The 17,985-nt window shown below is 38.0% G+C and overlaps 2 protein-coding genes across 3 annotated transcripts; one reads left to right on the top strand and one right to left on the bottom strand.

Annotated features, from left to right (window-relative positions):
- Positions 1–1,188: 1,188 nt before the first annotated feature.
- sh3bgrl2 (SH3 domain binding glutamate-rich protein like 2) lies at positions 1,189–9,722 on the bottom strand. Of its 2 annotated transcripts, none has more exons than XM_015029724.1 (4): positions 9,453–9,722; positions 5,288–5,473; positions 4,015–4,087; positions 1,189–3,285 (listed from the first exon to the last, which is right to left on the bottom strand). In XM_015029724.1, exons 1-4 carry the CDS (start codon positions 9,495–9,497, stop codon positions 3,194–3,196), a joined length of 396 nt encoding a protein of 131 aa, XP_014885210.1. In that variant the 5' UTR covers positions 9,498–9,722; the 3' UTR covers positions 1,189–3,193. The 2 variants fall into 2 exon arrangements, with proteins under 2 accessions (XP_014885210.1, XP_014885211.1); XM_015029725.1 differs by having other exon boundaries at positions 4,007–4,087; positions 9,453–9,720.
- Positions 9,723–10,953: 1,231 nt separating this feature from the next.
- lca5 (lebercilin LCA5) lies at positions 10,954–17,551 on the top strand. Its single transcript, XM_015029715.1, has 10 exons — positions 10,954–11,305; positions 11,710–11,837; positions 13,385–13,785; positions 14,732–14,973; positions 15,075–15,380; positions 15,613–15,750; positions 15,863–15,959; positions 16,060–16,196; positions 16,304–16,481; positions 16,620–17,551. The coding sequence occupies exons 2-10, from the start codon at positions 11,833–11,835 to the stop codon at positions 17,531–17,533; spliced, it is 2,418 nt and encodes an 805-aa protein (XP_014885201.1). The 5' UTR covers positions 10,954–11,305; positions 11,710–11,832; the 3' UTR covers positions 17,534–17,551.
- The last annotated feature ends 434 nt before the right edge of the window (positions 17,552–17,985 follow it).

Genomic DNA, 17,985 nt, shown 5'->3' with positions numbered 1-17,985 from the left:
AAAGAGAGCGTGAAGAAGGAAAGTCATAGTGAGCCCCTTCATGCCTTTTTAACCAGTCGAAATAAAAAGTGTAATTTTAAGGTGAGAAATTTTGATATGAGATACACTCATCTAGTTTTAAGGAAAAGAAAGATTCTGCAAAAGTAAGAGAACTGATTTTTGTGAAAAAAGAATTTGGCATTTCTTAATGAAAGGCTGTTCTTCTTACTAAATATTTACTAATATAAAGGGTTAAATTATTACTTATATTTTCAGTGTGAGATTATGCCAAGGAAATAAAAGACAGACTAAGAAATACTTGCTTTTTTGTAAACGGTGAAAGGTCATATCTTAAACATTATGAGCCATTAAAGCTAATTTTTCACCAGTGCTCGACTAAACTAGAAATTCACACACACACACGCACACACATACTGATTATTTAGATTACTAACAAATACACACGGGATTAAAAAACAACACAGAAAGACTCTAAACTGCCTGAACGACATCACAACAATATGAGACTTAATGAATCTATGTAGCCTTTTCTACATCTGGTTAGTTTTCTCTGTTGTTGACAAAAATACAGAAGAGTGACGCTTGGAAAGAAATACAGGCTAAGCACATATTGATGTTCTAGTAAATCATTACAAACTCTGAGATACAAATCAGGCTCTGGTGGGAAATTGCGTTACATCACGTCTCATGCAACGAGGCACTCTCTGCCTGACAAACAGAGTGATCGTGTTACAAACAGGATGACTGATGGTCAAGGAAGGAGAAAGGAAAGAATTTACAGCAAATGATTGAAACTGACTCAAGAGAAGATCAGAGACTGTAGCCTCTGTAATTCAAGATCGAGGAAGGATCCATCACGTTTTTGTGCCTTGTTTGTTTTCAGAACTTCAAATATTTCCATTCTGAGGTTTCAGCACACACGACTGGGATTATTAATTTGCAGCCATGTGAACAAGTAGCAACAGAAGCTGCTTTAAATTACTGAGAACCAGGGCCATTACTGAAACATATAGGTTTAGAATCTGTTGTGTGTTTTGTAGATTTTATTATATTCACTGTAGAACCTGGAGAAAAAATGTCCAGTTATATAAAACGGTTGTTTTTCACATTGTGTTTCATGCACTTATGTTTAGCCCATCATTCATTTAGGCAGAATCCCCTTACAGATATACAAAAGACAGAAACATGTTAGAAAAATTCATTTAATGAACACTTTAATTGTAATTATGATGGTCCAAAACTATCTTGGAATCTGAAAGTCAAATAAGAATGTTTTATTTGCTCCATGGTTAACTCCATTAGGTTTACACAGAAGAGCGCAGCAAACAGGGGCCTTGGCTGTAGAGAAGTTGTGGCTTTATTGCCGTAATTTATCATCTTTTTTTTTCTTTTTCCCAGGATCAGCTTTTACTTCCGTTTTTGTTTTACTCTTCAGGGCCTTAAAGGAGCCACATACACATTTTTGATGAAGTAATACCACGGTGTAAATGACCACAAAACAAAACAAAACAAAAAAAAAAAAAAACTCAGTTTGATTTCCTGTATCGCATTACATTTTCATTGTAATGAAATAAAACACAAATAACTTGACAAATTAAAAGCAATTTTACTCCTTCCACTTCACTTTTATGTGGAACTTTTGTTCAGTCTCATAACATCATAAAACATTTTAAATTAGTGCTTTCTTTATCTGTCCATATGACACTTTTGTAAGGCAGTGTATGTGATGCTCTCTGTAAAACAGCCACACTTATGTTTGTCCATGATGTGCTGATCTCCCACTATTGATTCATTTTTTTTTTAAATTAATTATTAGTTTACTATATTTTACAGTTGTGCTCATCTCTGTTAGAGTAAAAGCTAATGTAAAAAAAAATAAAATGTTCTCGAGAGCAAAGCAATTATTGTGAAATAATGTAATCTGCATTTATGCAAAAATAATCTTTACAGTAATGTGTGATTGAGTAGAATTCTTATGAGCTTATTACAAGCAGAAAAACAAGCCAAAATAATAATAAAAAAAGACAGCAAAACAGGAAGAGTAGCACACTATAGTGTGTGGTACAGTGAACCTGTAGATCATCTGCTAACAAAAAAAAAATACAAGATCATCTCATGATGCAACAACAAAGGAGACATATCAGCAAAATTGGGAATATTTTTGCATGAAACTTTGCCTGTAATGTTACATTAGAGTTGAGAAAATAATAGATCTGTTCATCCATGATGATGATGAGATAATATCAAACAAAAAACCATTTTAACAGGGATTGGAGAGCAAGCATAGACTTAAGACGGAAAGACAAGAAAAGTTAAACTTGTACTTCATGACATATACAGCACAAAGATGGAAGTCTGTCCACAGTGGAGTGAATGTTTACTTTAACATTTGGCAGTGTAGAGAGAAGGGGAAACACAAGCTGTCAAAACAATTGGAGCACCTAATCCCAGGATTAAAATGATCCATACAGCCTTTGTTTGTCTTCGTCTGTAACAAAATGCAGCCTCAATAGAACCGAAGAGTCCAAGATTTAGACCCAGAGACAGCATGGGAAGGCCAAAATGTCCCAAGTTTAAATCATACCACTGGACCGACTGCATGCGTAGGAGACAAATAAACATGAGATATTAAAACAGCATTATTTAACTAGATAAAGGTAGGTACAAATTATTTAATCCTGACATTTAGTAAACCTTTTGAACTTGTAAGATTTGATTTGGTCCCAACATAGACACAGACAGGCACCCAGGCGAACTCCTGGTTTGTTTTAGGCTACATTAAGTCTTCCCTTCATCCAACCAGCCCTTCATTAGCATCTGCTGACTGATGCAGAGGCTAACAGAAAGTATGCAACACAGACGCTCGCTCACTTAAACAAGGGTGTAAACAAAAACTGTCCTGCAGTGAAGCACCTAAACATTTACCCCCGTCCATTGCACTGACGTTTTTAAAAGGCCACTGATGGAAAATGCTGCTACGTGGTTCTGGAGTTAGCGGGGATATGTGCTACAAGCATCGTTTGCCGACGCGCCGTGTTAAGCAACAAAACCAAAACGCAAGTGGAACCCGGGCAAAGTTAGTCCTCCATGATTTCATCTCTATCGCTGCAGGGTCAGGCCCTTTTCAGATCCGGTGAATGGGTCAGCGAGGCGGCATTCACTAGGGCTGAAGTTTGGCAAAACTCTGGAGTCGTCACGAGAACGGAGGTGATGCAACGCAGGAAGTTATGCATGTGTAAAGATGTCCTGATGACAAGACGGGAGCTTGATCTAGCACTCCAAAGCCTGGGGGGGGGAGGGAAATAAAAAGAAAAATCACAAATACAAAATCCCAACGTTATTTTCAGATAGCCATCATTTTGTTACCATTCAGGGCAGAAGCTGAAAATAATAAAACGTTAAGTGTGAGTATGAAGTATGAGTAAAAAGAAGGTTTTGGGGAATGCTTGGATGTAACATGTGATGCATGGATAAACATGAATTTTATGCTTGGGGAAGAAAAAGAACAAAAGAATCAGAACTATAATTTATCTATATTTATACTGGGCCAAAACAGTCGAGTTCAAATTACTCAAAGCTTCTCAAAATTTAGATTTAAAAAAAATAAAATTAAAATTAAAATTAAGAAAGTTGTGTTGTGTTGTTGTGCATCTAAACATCTTTGGAGAGCATACAACATAAATATGAATGTAGTAAAAAAATATATAGATGAAACATGAGACGAGCGCTGAATCTCATGATTTGTTGAAATTTGTACTACTGCTTCTTCCTTTTCCCTCCTCCCCCGCTCACAAGAGAATAAAAAGCTGATGCCTATGAAATGCCAACTGGTGATTCACCAGTTTAACCAGAAACTAAAATGTGGGGAGGGGAGTATGAGCTGCTGATCAAGCAATGTTGTGAAAGAGAGCATTTTCTGCATAACTGAAGAAGTAGATTTCTCAGTGCACTGAGTGATTTACAGTACAGAGACAATGTATTTGATTATATATGAACATAAACTCACTGTTTTACTGAGTGGGGAACTGAGTCCAAGGAATGCAAACACAGTGTTGTTCTCCTTTGACTGGAAGAAATCTTCGTAGTCCTGAGATGGAAGGACAAAATGTCGATATTTAGTGAAATGCTGATTTTTTTCTCTGTTCTTTTGGTTCTCCGTAAGGACGACTTCCTCACGCATTTATTAAAAAATATAATTTACCCAGAAGGCACCGCAGAGTGACGTTGGATTACCTTAGCAAGCGAGAGTGATGGCAGGCAGAGCTGATAATCCGCCCCCATCCATGAAACTGGATTATGAGGGGATTACAGAGTTGCGTGCGATCTTAGATGAGAACATATCCGACTGCTCCATCTCATTCACTGACATAGGTACCCTTAAAGGGCAAACATCGCTACATTTTGAAAAAAAATAAAAATAAAAATCTGCCTGATCTGGCAATGTAAAAACAAATTGGTCCTACAAGGCCACAGCCTGCCTGTTGCTGCAGACAGGAAACATGTTGAGGAAAGACACTTTAATGAGAGCAGAGCTGAATACGTGTGTGGCCTCTTATTGGCAACACACAGGGGGACGGTTTTGTGAATGTGAAACAATCTCACCATTTGAATCAATTTGTCTAAACTATGTAAGCCGAATGGACTCTTGATTTGAATGGAAGAAACACGAGGGACAAGGAGACAGCGCAGTTCAAGCCTCGGTTTTGATAGGATCTTGAACTTTGCACTCAATCAAAAGCTTCTGCAAGAGGCATTTACTCATGTTATTTTCATCAAATATGAGAAAAAAATTTTATTGATCTGAAACATCAAAGGGTGATGAAAAAACAAAATAAAAAACAAAGAAATCTGTATCTAAATCCTTATATCCTAATTTTAACAGCGGATATAAATGCAACGATCATAAATAACAAGCCCAGACAAGATTAGAAAGACAAACATTTGATATATGCCTTTTAAGCTTTCACTGAATTGCACCAATGCTCACTTGTGTCGTAGCTGTTTTTTTATATATACAGAAATGCAGCATTTAAACACAAATCAGTCCATAAAAAGTAGAGAAACAAATATTTTATCTTTTAATTATGTTTTGTGTTAAAATTCACTAAGCAAAAGAGTATAACAAAGTTTGCCATGTTCAGGAGTAACACAACATGTGGAGTTGCTGGCTAAACAGAAAGAAAAAAAAAGATTTATGGTTAAACGTCACCTCACAAAAACTTGGAAGTTTGAAGATCTGCTGATACGGTGGTGATTACTAAGATGTAGAAACTGATATCTATCTTACACCACAGTAGCGATCCTCATTGAAGATCTGCGGAGGCAGTGGGTTGCCTTTCTCTGGTTTCTTTTCCTTGGGGATGTTGCGGTACATCCAGAGCCTCTGCTCCTCCAGCATGGTAATGTCGACTTCCTGGAAGTTAATCCGATTTGCCTCCAGGAAACCCACAACTGCCTGCTGATGTTTCTTTACCTAGACGGGTCAAAAGAGGGAAGCAAAGATGATTCGCTTTTAAAAGCATCTGAGTTACAGATGTAGTTCTTCATAAAAACCAATACCGGAGCCACTACAAGAAACACAATACACCATTTTATAACCTCGTAAACGACACAAAAGAATGAAAGAAATTACAATTCTGCCTCTCAGCCCACCGAAAAGATTACTTCATTGCTCACACAAACACATGAGTTCATATTGACACTTGAAACGCATTAACATCATAAGGACTCAGTTTGCAGAGTGAGCATTAAGAACTATTATTAATTTATGGAGAGGTGTAGGTTTGGAATCTCAGATCTGAAATCCTTTAAGCTTGGCATGAATCTCTTCTTTCTCCACACAGCAATTAGCTAATGCCATGCAGTTTAGGATATGATTTTTGCCAATATATCTGTTTCAGCCATAACTGGATTGTACAGAATGATGGGTCTGATTGACAAGCCTCGGCGAAAGCACCATTTTATTACAAGCCCCCCTGAAACAACAGAAACATACGCAACAGAGTAATGGAGGAGACAGCTGGGATCTGGAGTGGATACAGCTGTTCCCTGTGGGGCTGACCTCTGGGAGACTGTGCTCCTCTCAGGATGCATGACAGCATTTGTTAACTTTGTGGGAAAGAAACATCCAAAGATATATTTAGAGGAAAAGAAACCTCCCACACTTGAAGCATCCGTCACACACAGTATAGGCTCACAGGGCAATCACTGCAAACCTGAAATTATCTTTTTTTTCTCTCTCTCTTCACTTTGAATGTGATTCTTTTAGTCATTTCCAGTTACCTCATCAAGCTTTTATTATACATTTTTAGTTTCTTTTTTTTTCTCTTCTATTTTACTTCAATTCTGTTGAGAGTTTGCCTGTGTAAGTGATTCATGGTATTCCAGATTGGATTTGGAGCTCTTGTTTTTGTAAACCAAAGACAATTTTCCATATTTCTACATATTAACATAGAGTGGGTTCAGTTAGCTCATTTACAGACCTGAATTAGACGGTCCAAGATAAAACCCTGAAAACGCCTGAGTTGTGTCCATTAAAGAAACTGAACTGCATTCCTTTAAAAATAAAATAAAATAAAATAAAATCTCGATACTGAAATGTTCATTTGAAGATTAAATGACAAATCGGTACATTTGTGTGGCAGCGTGCGTCATACTATATGTGGGAATTTACATGTTATTTTAGGAGTGGTAAGAATCACAAAGGGGCTTTTGTTCTTGCTTAAGGACAATAAGGGATTGTTCTGTGTGGTCAGTTATAGACACGACCAGACGAGACTGCAAATAATCCGTTATCTCCGTAAGGTTCTCTTTGTCTGGTAGAAAAAATAAAAAAAATAAAAATAAAACAAACAAAAAAAAACAGTTTTATCTGGACCACTAGAGTCCATCTGGCGAAAGGTTAGAGCTTCATGCAGAACCAGTGTTAGAAGATCACAGTGTTAAATTGATAAGGTGAAATGTAGGGTGGCTCTAAATATTGAATGAATAAAGTGCTCCTGATTAGTGTCAGCAATAGTATCAGTGGATGAATTAAGCTTTTTTTTGTTTGGGCTTATCGAATATATTCTAAAATGTACAGACACAAAAGTATACAAACACAAAAATGATCACATCTTGGTGTAAAAATTCTTAAGAGATTTTTTTTTTTTTTTAATCGATTAGCTAAGTGATTAAAGAAAAATTAAATTTTATTCACTGACCGGTAAAAGAAAACTACCAATTAAAAACAGTTTCATGCCAAAGGATTCATGCCTCTTGAATTTGTTCAGATTTTCTAACCTAAAACAAACAAACAAAAAAATCCATGTATTTTATTTGGATTGAAGGCATACATTAAAATTGTAGAACAAGCAACTCAAGCTTGCTTTGCAAATCTACAGACTACATTTCTACCCATCCTTCTCAAGCTTAGTGGATTGAGAGAGTCTCTGTAAATGACAATTTTGAAATATTGCCAAATATTCTCAGTTGGGCAACAGATATTCACAATGATTGGATCAAAGTAATTTCTTAGATGTATGTTTAGAAGTTCGATATTGGCCTTGTCTGACTGAAACTTCTTCCACGTGTTTGCTCTGTCCCCCTACATGGCTTGTGACAACATGAAAACAGGACACTGAGAACACATCTCTATTTATTAAACCAGAATTTTATTTTTTTGCATGTCCACAGAACCTTCATTCATATCAATAAAAAAACATTTTTGATTGGACTCAACAGATCTTTGTAGTGAAGAGAAGAGGATAACCTAATTTGCATATGATCTATTCTCTGCTGTTCATTTCCACCCCATTAATCTGATTGTGTTAAACTGATTATGCTACTCTGGGGTCAAACTTAGACCCTTTTATAACCTATTTTCTCTGTGCTTGCCTGTTTTTTTTTCTTTTTGCACTTTTGTATTTGAGTGTTTTCCAGATTTCCTGACTTTCTATTACTGCCCTTCAAGAACAGTCTTTACAGTCTTCACTTTACACCAACTGACTGACCCGTCCTCAGTGTTTCTTCTTTATTCAGCAAATTAAATCAAAAGCATTCAGAATAAATAACACTCACATGAGCTCTGCCTTGCACTAGCTGACCCAAATGGTGGAGTTACTTGAGCGTACGTGAAAATGTGCAAGACCAAAAAAAAAAAAAAAAAAACAGAGACTCTGTGCTTTGAATGTATGTGTGATGAGATTAAAAATAACTCTTTTGTAAACATCCAGATTGTAGAGGCCCATTTTGAGGAGCAGAGCATGATAAAATAAATATATTACTCATCTGTACCATTACCTAACTCTGTGAGCATTCATGCAGGAGAGCTGTTTGATGATTTTTTTTTTTCTACTAACACTCATATCAGCTCTGCCCTATTTTAAAATGATGTGTTGGTGGTTGTTTGCCAAGTGGCTACAACACAAGAGCTACATTTGGTGCTCTGTTTGTGTAGCCATTGCAAAATCATTATGGTTTAGAAAATTTAAGGCACCCCATGCCACTGAAATGAGTCAAACTGTGTTTTCTTTGATCTTTTCTCCAAGTCCAAAGCCCAAATGTATAATTATTAATTTTTCAACAAGATTTTAGAAAGTACTGCTGGCTTGTGGTATTACTTATAAAATGCATTAGTGCACCTTTCAAAGAAGATAATACAAGACAGTTAAAGTGGTTAAATTCCATCCTAGATGAAGCAGCAGACACTGCTGGTGTCTAATAGAATTACATGGGGAAATAAACGGGTTGAAAAGAACATTTCGTAGAGGTTCAGCAGTAAAAGGCCTTTATCGATCAGAAGATGGAGGACAGAAATATGGTTACTGCTGAAGATAAAAGGATGGATGGGAAATAAGGGAGATATCTCTTAGAATTTCACTGTCTTGATCATGCTTAAAACAACAACAACAAAGCAACACACCTTAATTCTCATTCTCTCTTTTAAATCTGTTTGCATCTCTTTCGAAGTTCAGTGTCTTTACCTTTTTGCTCCAAGTTCTTCAGATCTTTTTTTTTTTTTTATCAGAATGTATCCTGATTAAGAACAACAATCAGCTTCCAAATGTATGATATAATTTATTAAGGGCAAAAAAGTGTGAAAACATGACCATATGGGAACATATTCTTTTGACGTCACACTTTAAATAAACCATAGTAATGTTTTCCTTTTGTACTTCCTGATTTGGTCATGTAATTTTGTGCTAGTGTACAGACTTGTTTTAACTTTGAGTCAAAGTGGTGTTTTATTATTATTATTACTATTATTAAGATTTTTTTTATTATTGTATAAGAGATCATCTCACCTGTTAGAATAACGCTGTCTACTTTCACTACTTGGCCACCAACAGGCGCTCATTATCAGTTACATAATTCATCATATATAGGCAGCAACGAAACGTTTTAAGATTTGCAAAACCCTGTTTCTTGAATCACCTGTCACCAAGTTTCATCACACATTTGCAAACACTCACCGCGATGGAGCCACTTGAGGAAGCGACGTAAACCTTGATGACCATAATCCCAAATTATCGCCAGCAGTCGACTAATGGTTTGTTGTTACCGAACAACGTTTTTCCTGTAGTGTATCAAATTTTATTCCCCTCATAAAATGAGAAAAACTTGAAAACAGACGAGACGCAGTGTGCTTCAGCAGAGAAAAAACACGCTGCACCGATATTTAAACTGAGCCATGATAATAAAGCAGCCAGTGACGCTCTTTGAATACATGCAACATAGATCAAGCTGAACTTTACACTTCCGTCCTATCTTTCAAAACAAAATTCCGGACTTAAAGGGACACGTGAATTTTATAAGATGATATGTTTTATTTTTGTAATTCGGCACCCTTCATATAGTTACTGGAATGCTTATGTGAACTGATACAATGCAGTTCCTCAAAAATATCACATTTTTGAGAAGCTTAAATTTATTCTGAAAGCAAGCCAATGATTCCGGTTTGTTTTTGAGTATGTTAAGCAACTTAACCTAGTTTTTCAGGTAAGGCAGAGGGGAAAGTTGTGTTCTTTAGGAGGGTTTCTGCCCTGTTTGAAATGTAATGCACTGCTTAATCTGTTTACATCCATTGTAACAGAAAACGTAACAAAAACAACCAACCAAAAGGGGTTAATTGATCTATTTTTTTTAAACACACACACACACAAAATATTTAACAGGAGTACAAGCAACACACAGTTGACCAAAACTTGATGATCAAAAATTACATTTGATTTAATTTTGTTTTTATTTAAAAAAAAATAATACAAAACTAAAATCAAAAGCACAATGAAGAGAGGTACAAAACCGACCAATTTTTCCTCATAGACCCCTTACACTTCAACATCTGATAGCAAATAACTCAAGTGTAGCTACTGTTTCCCACATTATACTCAAAGTGCAACACAATCTGATAATTTGTTCTTTAAATACTGAATTTATTAAAAATATCGAATGTCTGGTCACTCTATTTGCTCATGTAAATCAATATATGCTTTATGGTGAAAAACAAATATTTAAAGCTACAGAAGAGACAGCGCTTCCTACGGTCACAGTATGAAAAATATTAAAAATAGGCCAATTCTTAGTTTTTCTTTACCAGATGTTTTGTGTATTAATTTCAAACAAAAAAAGTCACATTTCCTTTGGTCAGGTTTGTTTTTCATACTGGTTTCTGATGAGAAACCAGAAACTAGACTCTTGTGTAGGGCATAAATCCTAGCCTGCATAAATCTCTTTATTCAGGTCCCTAGCCTGGGGACCTGCATGAAGTCTACATTCTCCCTGTGCACGTACGAGTTCTCTCCGTGTAGTCCAGCGCTTCCACCCACAGTCTAAAATCTACTCCACTAACAACATTTAAAATGGAAAAAAAAGAAGAAGATGGTTTTAAAGCGTTATTCCGTGGTTTGATATTTACATCAACTAAAACTTGAGAGCCACTATGGGTGGAAGAACAACAGCGCCTCTCTGGTGACTAAAGGTGTTGCAACAATTGCCGCGGTTGCCATGGCACAGCGTCAGCGGTTGCACTGAATCATGGGGCTTGAAAGATAAAGGTTACGGTTTGTGGTCTGTGCTATCGCTGTGTTTACGGGGATGATTAAAGGGAAATATATTTAAACGACCAGTCAATACAGTGTAGTTTCTCAGAGAGCGGAGAGAACATTTTCAGTTTTAATTACGGATAAGTCGGCTAACGCTCGAACTAGCTTGCTACTCCTAGCTAACATTAGCGGTTTGAATCTACGATGAATCTGGTCCCCGCTATGAAGTTTAATCGGAGCGAAACAGTAGTGAAATAGCTGAATAAAACGAGCAAACAAGGTAGGTGGGTACTACTAGCATCCCAGCAGTAAACGCAGCCTTCAGTTTTCACCTACTTGTTGAATATAGGTGTATTTGTTTTAGCGCCACTACAAGGAGCAGCTCTGCTCCAACAAGGACTATAAGCTCTCTAAAGTGGTTTACTAATCTTCTGTTGCCAATAATGCGTTATTTTTACTTTGTGTCTTTATATAAATGTGTTTTATTTGATTTATTGTACCTTTCCTGTAAGAGGGCTTTTTCATTTATAGAGGAAATTTGTTTAGTTACTGTTACTTGGCATGGATTCTGTCAACAGTCCACCTGCCAATCACTCAAACGGCAATAATCCGATAATTTGGTGTCACAAAGAACTGTACTTAATTGCTGTCGTGTGTAAGATGATGCCTTTTAATTTTGTTTTGACAGAGCTCAGTTGGACCAATTTTTAAATACAAAAAGGGAATAAGAAGACAGGTCAGTATAATGGTTGTTAAAAAAAACAAAGGAAAAAAGAGGCTAAAAACAGCAGAAATAACCTGGATGTGACACATGGGGTGAGTGTAAAATTTCATTGTTATTTAAGAATTTTGACTCTAGAATGATTTCACATCTATTATATTGCATATAGTATGAACATGTTTTATCATCAGAAAATCTGCTGGATAAAATGGCCTGTGGTTCATGTTGTAAACAAATGATCTCTTCTATTTATGTTTGTACGTTGCCATAGATATGTCTATGTGCTTCTAAAGAACTAGAGGAGTGCATGACCTTTACATTTAATTAACTCTGATTAGTTTGCCTAGGCACACAGTATTAAGTGGTACATGTCAAGCAATTATAAATGCTGAAAGTCAATTATCTTCACAATATCAATTTCGATTAATTTTTCTAAGTACCTCACAATATTCAGAAAAAAATTCAACAGAATATTTTACTGTTAAAATGTAACAACTTCAGGTGTAAATAGCCCACATTTTCTCACTTCTCTTTCTTTCCCATCATCCCCTTGGAATTCAGCGTCTCTGTCATTGAAATCTCTATGAATTATGAACTTTAATAAAGGCAATTTTACTTGCAAAAGATATTGACACTTGAAGTGTAAAAGCACATACTTGAAATTTAAAAGTATGACAAATATTGCATCTAGTAGCGCTTTGGAGTTGTGCTGGATAAAATGGCCTGTGGTTCATTAACCTAAATGAACCTCAATGAAAACAATGTTTACATTCAGCAAGTTGTTTTGGTGTTGTTCCTTTTTTATGGCCTTGTTAGCAGAATTTTAAAATACACAATTTGTACAGGTACACTTTATTCCACTAGAGTTATATATTTTAAGATTTATTTTCCTATTTATTTATTCATTACTGCATAAGTTTTTCCCCTCTGTTTTTGTTTCTGCTTTAGAGCCTTTTACCCAATATTCATATTATTTTTATTTTATTTTTGTATCTGTACTTTTTTACTTTATGGTCACTTTGCTGTTGTTACACAGTATTTTCCCTCTGATGGATAACTAAAGTATTATTCTCTTATATTATATTTTATTCATTAGTCTTGAATAAAATAATAGTTGATGCTGGTCTCACCATTATAAAAAAATAGAGGGAAAATAGAAAATGGTCTGACTTGCATAACTATGTAAGATATGAGTAAAGTAATGTGGCTTACTGGGCTAAAATATATCTTTTATTATGTCTGACCTTGTTTTGTCTAAATTACTGCATTTAAGTAATCCCAGAAATTAATATTTACCTCTTAATTATCTCGCTGATGGAGATGGGGGTAGTATAGTATTATTCGCTCCAAACACAGTGATGTTTATCCTTAAGCTTAATACAGTCTCATGGAAACTTTAATCTCATGTGTATTGTTGCTTAGTGACCAAGACACATAATACTGAAAACACTAGTGAAACCAGTTGGCTTGGCTGTGCTTATTATGAACCTCAGCTAAATGTAAGAGTGCGTAATGTAGTATTGCAATACAAGTGTTAAGGTCAGTTTTCCACTGTTATTTTTAACAAAGACTCTGCATCCTTTGTTATTGCTATAGTTAAAGTATTCCTAACAAAACTTTGTTGTATTTTTTCTCACTTAAGATTCAGCACACATTATCAGACAGACAGCATGGAAGAATCAGAAAAAGCCCCTGAAGCGATTGAGGACAACCGGATTCTAAGTCGCCAGTCCCGTCGAAGCACAAAGAAAGAGTCTCGAGCATCATCGGGGCGGAGGCACAGAATGGGAAAAAGTCACAGAGAAGACACGAGTGTCGACAGCAGATCGAAAGCAACAACCTGCCGATCCGATCCAGATCGAGACCGGATTTCAGATGGAGAGGGACGGAGAAGTGACGGGTCACTATATTCTGAGGACTACGAGAACGCTACACAGTCGGAACGCTCACTTTCACCTTTCTCCCAGACACTCACTCCATCTCCGGTGCCACAGAGAGGGCTGCAGGCAAAGCAGATTTCTAGAAGTCCACCCCACAAGCTACGTACGTACATTGTTGCTTTTTCAGTTTTGTATCTGTGTTAGTTGTTAGATACAGTACTTTGTAAAACTACTCGAACACCATCATCTTTTAATGAAATTACATTACACGTGGGTGAACTCTATTTACTAATTTAAGGGACATTTAAGTGCAGATTGGTTGCACTCAATTTTATGTAGAGGTTTTCAGAATAGAGGAGGCTGAATAAAAACACACACCAAATGTTTCAGAGTTTTGATTTTAAAAAAGATTTTTTTTTTTTTTTGGTCCATTTTACAATAATGCACCACTTTGTGTTGGCCTATCACATAGAATCCAAACAGGATTTGTTGAAGTCTGTGATTATAACGTGACAAAAAAAAAATGTAGAGTATGAAGACTTTTGCGAGACTCTTACCCTGTCTGTCACGAGAGGACCCAAATTTGGGTCCTCTCGTGACAGAGGTGTCAAACTCCAGTCCTCAAGGGCCTCTGTCCTGCAACTTCTAGATGTGCCTCTGCTGCACCACACCTGAAAAGAATAATTAGGTCATTAGCAAGGCTCAGGAGAACCGATCTACAAAGGGAGGAGGTAATTAAGCCATTTCATTCCACTGTTTTTTACCTGTGGCACATCTAAACACTGCAGGACAGCGGCCCTTGAGGACTGGAGTTTGACACCCCTGTCATTGTGAGACCAACAGGTTAAGTAAATAGCACATACCAATTTATGCGTTTTTGTCCAGATGATGGCAGTATAACCCCAATTTTAACATCTCAGTCTTCATCTAGATAAGTTGTTTTAATTGTAAATGAATTATTTTATTCACCATAATGCTGTTATTCAAGCTCCATTTGGACTTTTTTTTAAAATCTAAGTTCAAAGACGTTGCACTGATGAACAGCGGTAATCTTCAACCAATCAGCATGCCTTTACGTTGACAACCATCTGTTTGTTTTTTTTCGGCAGGTGGCGTTGGGCGCTGGAATGCATCGCGGCCACAGCGACCTGGAGGCCTTCCCATCACACAGCACAACCGCAAGGGAAATCGGTCTCAAAGCAAAGAGTCCACGCTGCCTAAAGACCTGGATCTGGTGACCAAGCGGATGCTTTCAGCCCGCCTACTGAAGATCAATGAATTGCGCAACTCCCTTGCTGAACTAAAGCAGCAGAATGATGAACTGAAGAAGGAAAATAGAACTCTCAGACAGGTAGGCTTGCTTTCTGTTAAAGTTGGCAGGTGTTTTTCTTAACTAAACCGTTTTGCTGTGAAATAAGAAATCATTTTTAAATCGTCCTTTTCTAACGTCAGCTTCAGGTGCGTCAGGAAAAAGCCCTGCAGCGCTACGACGACACGGAAAGTGAGATTTCCCAGCTCCTGGCGCGCCACTCCAACGAGATCCACGTGCTGCGAGAGCGACTGCGGCGCACGCAAGAGCGGGAACGGACAGCCGAGCGGCGGTTGAAGGAGAGCGAGGAGCAGTTGCATCGGAGCCAAGCCGCTGTCGCGCGACTAAAGAAGCTGGTGGACCAGCAAGAATTGGGGACCAGAGACGAGCTAAGCCGTAGCTTTGAAGAAGAGAAAACTCGGGCCCAAGAGGCACAACGTAAAGTCAAGGTAAATTCATCCATGGTTATTTTTTTTTTTTTGTTAGATTTCTATTGCTGTCGAAGTAGTACCATATTTAAAGTGCGCTGCAAATTGCACGTGATTTATTAATACATTCATGCCACTGTAGTTATTTTCTGTTCAAAGTTTCATTGTGATGCCACGTTGGTTCCTTTGTTTTCCTTTGGCGAGGTTGGTGTGTACAGTTTTTTTTTGTGTGTGTGTGTGTGTGCATTTCAAGGACTTGGAGCGTAGCATTGAGCTGAGCAACAACAGTTTTCAGAGGCAGCTTGCTGCAGAGAAGAAGAAGACTATTCATTCTCAGGAGGAGGTGAAGAGTCTGCAGGAGGAGCTGGACCGACTGACCAATAAGCTCAAGGTACAGCATACCAGTATGCTTTATTCAGGTTCTTAAGCAGCCCTGAAAACTTTGTGCAAAGCTTTGTTGCATCTTGTACACTGTGAGATTTTTTATTTTTTTCTTTGATCAGGAAAAGGAAAGAGAGCTAGATGCTAAAAATATTTACTCCAACCGTTTGGCAAAACCAGCATTACGGAAAGATGGCGAAAGTAGTGCAAAGCGGAAACGTAAGTCACTGTTGCGCAAAAGACAGACAGAGGTGCTTTATGAGGGATTTCCCTTTAAATAACACCGTCATTACATGATATCTGTTTTTATCTTGTTTAGTCACAGTGCTTTACAGCACCAAGGCTGTACAAACTGAAGACAGAACGTCGAGTCAGGATTTCCCCTCTCCACCCCCAGCCATCAATGACACCAACGAGTACGGCGGACAGTCGGCTGGCGAATACCTGTCTTTGAAGGTAGGTGCCTTGTTCATCCCTTACTTTTCTGTCAGGGTTACTGTTTGAGTGCAGTTATTTGGTTAAATTCACGTCTTCCATTCTGTCTCTGACATTATGACGTCCAGGGTTTTGACAGGGTGGACAAACCAGCAGAGTCGGAGAAGGTTTCTCAAAAAAGCGATGAACACAAGACGAGAGGGAGGCACGAGGAGGAACTGGTGAGAGAACAGGAGACGCAGCAGAGAGAGGGACTCGACCAGGAGCTGAATGTCTTCAAAGAGAAGCTGAGCAGATTGAAAAATGGTAAAGGGAAACTAAACGAGAACAGGGACAGTCCACGCACGTCGCCTTTATCTTTGCATAAAAGCAACGTGCGTGGATAATCTATGTGAAATACCCAGTCAATGGCTTTAATCTTAACCTGACACGTTATATCTGCAGACATAAAGAAAGAACAGGAGGGTGAGGATAGCAAGAAGTCAAATTCCCTGTTCAGCCAGAAAGAAGACGACAACTACTGGAAGCGTGGCCACGTCCAGGACGAGGTGGCGCGATGGAACAAGGAATCTACGTCCAGCCAGCAGGCGACAGAGGAAGCACGTCGAAAGAAAGAGCAGCTGTTGGCTAAGATGCGAGAAATAGATCGTCAAAACCAGGCAGCCCAGGACTCTGTGTTCGATGAGTCACCTCTTTCTGAATCCAGAAAAATTAATAACAACATCGCTTCTCCGCATCCACCTGAAGAGAGAAACCGTAACTTTTCGGTTTTCAACCACACTGAGTCAGAGGAGACAGGATCGATGCTGGCTGGAGATCGAGAAGACGGAAGGAGGAGGCAAAGTGCGGAGCATGGCGGTTTTACAGCGGGGAGGAGAGCATTGCGGCCCCATACCTCCAGTGATGACTTGGCATTTGGAAGGTACGCACCTTCGTTCGGACATTCAGCGTCCCGGGTTTCCCCTGGCTTCCCTCCAGCTCCCCCTAGCGACGACAAAAACTCTGCATTAGAAGCCATAGGACTTTTTAATGTTGGAATGACGGTAACAGAGAAGGAAACAGAAACAAAAGCAGAGAAAGACAAGAAATCAAGCCTCATGGAGCAGCTGTTTGGTGCCCAGACCATTCCTGCTGGTGACAGTTTCAGTGCTTCCAGTAAAATGATGGCACTTAATAGCCCTCCAACAACCAACGGGGTACGTTCAAGACGGGACGGTTTACATCGCTTCAGCTCGGGTTCCTCCACACCTCCACCGTCTTCCGGCGTCATCGACAAGGCTCTAAACGTTGCCGACAGTAAACCTGCCATCCGTGCCATCCCCTCCTTCGATGACGACATAGAGGAACTCACTTTATAAATAAATATTTCAATGGTAGCCAGTGCATGCATTCTTTAACCAGTTTATAACTCAGGTTGAAATAATAATGATGGAGAGTCGTGTTTTTTTCTCGTTAAAAGGTGCGCAAAACATTTTTCGTGCAGAACCAGTTCAGATACAACATGTCAAATACATTGAGTCTGTATTGACTGCCTACAGTGTCAGTGTCGGCAGTCAATAATGAAATATAACAGATAAACTTTGGGGTTACATGTGGGATTTCATTTTATTCTGTGCATTAACTGACATTATGAGTGGGCCAGCCTTCGCTCAGTCCCACTAGCAGGTCTGAATGAGTTCTCCTAAACAAAATTATTTAATTTTATCATTATTATAATTACTAATATACATCTGTTGTATAGATGAATTTCTAGTCTTTTGAGAGGTTAAAGTATAAGATTATATATTTGAACTAGTTAAGACAATCAGTA

This window comes from Poecilia latipinna, unplaced genomic scaffold (assembly GCF_001443285.1).
Source record: "Poecilia latipinna isolate Pla-1442-1.1 unplaced genomic scaffold, P_latipinna-1.0 Scaffold161, whole genome shotgun sequence".
In the NCBI taxonomy this organism is placed as follows: Eukaryota; Metazoa; Chordata; class Actinopteri; order Cyprinodontiformes; family Poeciliidae; genus Poecilia; species Poecilia latipinna.
The sequence above is the reverse complement of the archived record's forward strand: the minus strand, read 5'-3'. Positions and strand labels throughout refer to the sequence as shown.

Coding starts and splice junctions, on each gene's coding strand:
- lca5 (XM_015029715.1), top strand. Junction 15,381..15,612: donor AGGCACAACGTAAAGTCAAG/GTAAATTCATCC, acceptor GTGCATTTCAAG/GACTTGGAGCGTAGCATTGA. Junction 16,482..16,619: donor GCTGAGCAGATTGAAAAATG/GTAAAGGGAAAC, acceptor TTATATCTGCAG/ACATAAAGAAAGAACAGGAG.
- sh3bgrl2 (XM_015029724.1), bottom strand. CDS start 9,497: ATGGTCATCAAGGTTTACGTCGCTTCCTCAAGTGGCTCCATCGCG. Junction 4,088..5,287: donor ATGAGGATCGCTACTGTGGT/GTAAGATAGATA, acceptor CTTCCATCTCAG/GACTACGAAGATTTCTTCCA. Junction 3,286..4,014: donor TGGACTCAGTTCCCCACTCA/GTAAAACAGTGA, acceptor TCCCCCCCCCAG/GCTTTGGAGTGCTAGATCAA.